The 5,492-nt window shown below is 34.8% G+C and overlaps 1 protein-coding gene across 1 annotated transcript; it reads left to right on the top strand.

The window, feature by feature from the left end:
- Positions 1 to 559: 559 nt before the first annotated feature.
- LOC134670764 (uncharacterized) lies at positions 560 to 2,367 on the top strand. The gene is made up of 3 exons (XM_063528577.1): positions 560 to 730; positions 922 to 1,150; positions 1,264 to 2,367. Exons 1-3 carry the CDS (start codon positions 560 to 562, stop codon positions 2,079 to 2,081), a joined length of 1,218 nt encoding a protein of 405 aa, XP_063384647.1. The 3' UTR covers positions 2,082 to 2,367.
- The last annotated feature ends 3,125 nt before the right edge of the window (positions 2,368 to 5,492 follow it).

Genomic DNA, 5,492 nt, shown 5'->3' with positions numbered 1-5,492 from the left:
CCAAATTAATTTTGAATAAAGATGGAAAACAGATTTTAAAAAAGTTCAAAGTGGTTTTGCAGAAAAATGCCGGATATGAAGTTATGAAAAAAATGTGTGAACTGATATCGGAGAAGGAGATAGTACTAGATTCAACGATATATCGTTCTACATTTGATTACTTCCGTCGTTTTAAAAACGCACCCATTACAACAGTAGCAGTCGAAAGATCATTTAGCCAATTAAAATGGATATTTACTGCACGACGCCGCAGATTAAGAGTAGAAAACATAGAGAAAATTTATGTCGTATATTACGAAAATCACTTAAGATCAACAAAAATTAAATAATGTTGTACAAAATAAATCATGAATATTTATTTGATATGTCGATTCCGGGTCATTATTTACTAACAGAGTGTAAAGCAAGATTTATGAACATTATGCAACAAAAACTTCGTGCTATGTATGATGAACTTCTTGGAGGCTTATAATGTGTAGGCAGAAAGGTCTGTTTTTACTAAACGGGCAGTCTGTTTTACCACTTCTTTAATAAATTTATATTTGCTCCCGCGATAACGATGTATGAATATGAGAAAGATAAAGAAAACACCCAGGGCAAAAGGCAAAAAAAACAGAAAACTGTTACAGATAAACTTATAAGCATTTTCAGTAAATTGGACTATGTGTCCACAACAGCAGACATATGGTCTACAAAAACCAGAAGCTTTCTTGGTGTAACAGCTCATTGGGTATGTATGTCCAGTATTTATATTTTACATTTATATAATGTGTAAATATCGTGTAAGTATGTTTAAATCAATTACATTACACCAAGATGTAATAATAATATAATCTATAAAAAGTCTATAGTCCCAAAGAGCAGTCTAAAAATATATATTTATTTTTTGTTAAAACTTATGACTAAAATGTTTTGTTTCAGATCAATGAGGCTACACTTGAACGTATGAGCTGTGTCTTGTCATTCAATCGCTTTAAGGGTTCTCACACATACGATAAAATTGCTGAAATGCTGTTTGAAGTCCAGTCAGATTTTAGACTAGCACATGATCAAATGATATCTACAACCACAGACAACGGATCGAATTTCGTTAAAGCATTCAGAGAATTTGGTATTGTCGACTATGTACCAGATTTCTCAGGTCCTGAAGGTGAATATTTAATTTTATTCTTATACAAATAATTTTCCACATTATATTAACTGTGTGACCTATGTTAGATTGACAATTTGACATGTATCCTAATATTTATTTCTTATTTTTAGATACAATGGAATTGGACAATTTTAGCGCAAGTGACACTCTATATGAAGAGGTGCTTTTAGTTAATAATTCTGAAGAACTTGAAACAAGGGAATTGTATTTGCCACGACATCTGAGATGTGCCAGTCACACTCTAAGCCTTTTAGCCACAACAGACTTGAACAATTACATAAAAAATTCTCTCATTAGCAGAATACATTATTCTGCCACTGCTAAATGCACTTTGCTCTGGAACATGTCAAGAAAACCAAAGTCTGCGGAAATAATCAAGGAACATCTTGGGCATCAATTATTATACCCATGTCCAACAAGGTGGAATTCCCTCTATGATGCTATTCTCCATCTCATGAAAAGCAAAACTAAACTAAATAGTTTATTTGAACAGTTAGGCAAGGCAAACACATTTTCAGCAGTAGAACTTGAATATTTAGAAGAGTTTTTGGAGGTTTTGAAACCTATCGCGTCAGCTCTTGACTACCTTCAGGGTGATAATTGCTATTATGGTAAACTGTTACCCACATTGATGACTATTAAAACCAAACTGGAAAGACTACAAAACAGTAATCTGCGCCATTTCTCTCGAGTTGTACCAAAACTACTAGAAAGTTTAGAAAAGAGGTTTGACAAATTTCTCCAATTGAGACCTGAAGCCAATGAAGCTATTTTGGCAGCTTGTTTCCATCCAGCGTATAAAATGCGATGGCTACCAGAAACCTGTTCAAACGAGGACAAGCAAAGGTTACAAAATCTTGCGATCACAACGTTGGAATCAGTTTCAGTGCTTCCAAGAAGTGGTAGTGGTAGTTCTAGCATTAGCTAGAATGATGACGATGATTTCATCATCTTCTCTGATTATACACGTGATAGGCCAGTCACATGTATGGAAGTAGAATTAGTGAGTTTTTTAAATGAGAAGGGGAAAGATCTCAGTGCCCTTGAACGCTACCCAAACATTAAAAAAATGTTTATTAAATTTAATACCAGCCTATGCTCTTCCGGTCCAGTTGAGAGACTGTTTTCATTGGCTGGATACATTCATTCGCCAACTAGACGGAACTTATCTGACAATACTTTTAGGAATTTAGTTTTTATGAAAGGCAATTCCTTCTTCAATTCATAATCATAAAAACATGAATGTTATGTTAAAAGTGTAAAAGTATTTTGTATTTTGTATTTCAAATACATAATTTTGAATACTGTATTTTGTATTTTGTATTTTGTATTTCAAATACCTGTCACCAAAGTATTTTGTATTTTGTAATTCAAATACATTTTTAAATGTATTTTATATTTCGTATTTGAAATACAATGAAGACAGTATTTTGCCCAACCCTGCCTACAGCAAAGCCACAACCGGTTCTGAAAAAAAGAAGAATGGATCAACTCTGAAAAACAATAATTGAAAGACAATAATGTATGGGAACTCGTTGATAGAGCTGAAGCTGGAACAAGAAAAATCTTGAGCAATAGATGGGTCCTGAAACAGAAAAGTGATGGAAAGTACAAAGCTCGATTGGTGGTGAGAGGATGTGAACAAAAACCTGGTATTGACTAAGGAGAAACTTTCAGTCCTGTGATTAATAACAGTTCTATGAACTATGCTAGTTATTGCTGCAAATAAACAATACCATATCATGAAACTGGATATAAAAACTACTTTCCTCTACGGAGAACTAACTGAAGATCTGTACATGCAGATACCGGAAGGCTATGAAAAAGAAGGAAAAATATGTAAACTGAAAAAAAGCCTATATGGATTAAAACAATTTTCTCTGAAGTGGAACCAAAAGTTCTCAATGACTCTAAAGAAGGGATTATGCTCACTTAATACCGATCACTGTATTTTCAAAACAGAAACCGGAGATATTATCCTTGGAATATTTGTAGATGACAGACTGCTTATAGGAAAAAATAAAGAAGAAATGCTCTCATTGTTGAAGAAACTCGAAGAAGACTTTGAGATGACTTTTGCAGAAGATCCTACTTCCTTTCTAGGAATGGAGATAGTTAGAACAAAAAACAAATCAGAATTGTACAAGAAGAATATGCCAAAAGCATAGTGGAAAAATTCAAGTTGGAAAACTCTAAACCATGTCCGACACCATAGTAAAAGATCAGAAGGAAAAAAACAAAGAAGATACAGATGTGAGATTTCCCTACCGTGAAGCTATAGGTTCTTTAATGTACCTAAGTAGTAAGACTCGGCCGGATCTGGCATCCTCTGTTAATTTTGAAAGTCGTAATATGGAAAAGCCTACCAACACTGATGTGAAAAACGTAAAGAGAACCCTAAGATATATACAAGGAAGTAAGAATATAGACATCGGCTATGACACAAACTCAGATCTTTTCAAATTAGAAGCCTACAGCGACTCGGACTTTGCTGGAACGCTGGAATCAAAAAGAAGCACTACCGGATAGATTATTATGCACTGCGGAGGTCCCTTGCAATGGTGTGCAAGGAAACAACCTATAGTTAATAATCAGTTAGTCGCACTCTCAAGCTACGAAGCTGAATATATTGCTGCAGAATGCAGTAAAGAAGTGCTGTACCTGAAAAGCCTAATAGAAGAAATGTTACAAATGAAAGTGAATGTGAATTTAAAAGTGGACAATCGAAAGTACTATTAAACTAATAGAGAATGCAGTGTTAAAAAAAACGTTCTAAACATATAGACGTACGTTATAAATTCATTCATGAAAATGTTGTTAAAGGTAATTTATGTGTAGAGTAAGTGCCTACTTCATATAACTGTGCTGACATTCTAACTTACGTATTACTATTCTGACTTACGTATTACCGAGTTGTAACGAAATTCATAATGTTGCATAGAGAGTAACGCCATCTATTGGCATGTTGTTGAACTAAGATGACAGGTAGAAGGCTTTGGAACGTCAAGAAGATTCTCTTGGGTGAACGTAGGCACGAGTGGGCAGTTTTGTCGTTATGTTGGTAGACCGATCGAGCAGGTGTGCCTGCTTGACTTAAAAGGCGGGAGCGGTGAGGCTCCGAAAGCAGTCTTGATTGAGCCGCGCTAGTGATCGGACGTTAGCCAACCTCGTGCCTAATTCGCCACGTTCCTGAAGGCTTATACATGAATGATTATTCTGAAAGCTTATAGAATCCAATGTTCTTTAACCATTTAGTTAAGTGTTATATTCCAAGTGTTATTTTGATTTCTTACGTGTGATTAGAAGCTTACCTACCTTTGTAAAGAGAAGTGTTGTTTTGAAAAGATGTGTCCCGCCGAGTCCCGGCGTTGCCGGTCCCATATTGGGATACCCTTCTCCAATTGAGAAGGAATTAAATCTTCTCGGGTCAGAGGTGTACGGTTGGAGCCGGCCTAGTTTGACTTCAATAAAGACTTGAACGATTTCATATGACCCTTTTATATGAGTGCAATCCAAATACATCCCAATAGCGACTAGATATTTTAGTAGGCACTAGTATGGTTAACAAGTCCGAATGTTTATTTCATGCACTGGTAGCATACTGGGTTAGCTGTGAAGTAATACATCGAGTTACTACGCCCATGCGCCTACCCGCCATTTAGGCCATCTCTGCGACATATATTTCCATTTTGTTAGCTATTTCTTACATATATATGTAATAATAAAGCTGTTAATTTTTTTGAAGGATATAATGCGACAGTGTTGGATGTCTTCAACATTATGTGTAATGAAAAAAAGAATATCACTACGTGAATCAGCCCATTATTTTGGTTATCAGGCCAACAAAAAAAAAACAAACAAGTTGAAGAAAACTGTTAGCAGAGTTGAGTGCGCAGAAAAGTTTTCGTGGTGGCGGACACATATCAAACAATTCATCTTCATGTAGAAATTATATTATGAATAAATATTAGGTACACACTTATGTAACTGTTGTTCTTTAGTTTACAGATCATGGTTTTAAATAAATTATTGAGTCAGATAACTTACATATTACATAGATACATGTTAATAAAAAGGAAGAAGCAAAATTACAAATGTCAATGAATGCTCTATACATTAAAATTTTAGACCCTTTACAAAATATGTATATTTTTCAATTCAAATTCGAAATAATATATTGCTCTATATCTAACAGCTGTATGCTCAACAAATTACCTGCAGATTATGATCTTTTCTTAAAGAACCCACTTAATTTCATATCATCCCGATCCACCAGTTCCCATACATGATTTCTTACTCTAGAATCAAGTTAGCATAGCGCGTCACGCAAAGCTGTGTG

Source organism: Cydia fagiglandana, chromosome 14, assembly GCF_963556715.1.
Source record: "Cydia fagiglandana chromosome 14, ilCydFagi1.1, whole genome shotgun sequence".
NCBI classification, from domain to species: Eukaryota; Metazoa; Arthropoda; class Insecta; order Lepidoptera; family Tortricidae; genus Cydia; species Cydia fagiglandana.
The sequence above is the reverse complement of the archived record's forward strand: the minus strand, read 5'-3'. Positions and strand labels throughout refer to the sequence as shown.

Coding starts and splice junctions, on each gene's coding strand:
- LOC134670764 (XM_063528577.1), top strand. CDS start 560: ATGTATGAATATGAGAAAGATAAAGAAAACACCCAGGGCAAAAGGCAA. Junction 731..921: donor TTGGTGTAACAGCTCATTGG/GTATGTATGTCC, acceptor GTTTTGTTTCAG/ATCAATGAGGCTACACTTGA. Junction 1,151..1,263: donor AGATTTCTCAGGTCCTGAAG/GTGAATATTTAA, acceptor TCTTATTTTTAG/ATACAATGGAATTGGACAAT.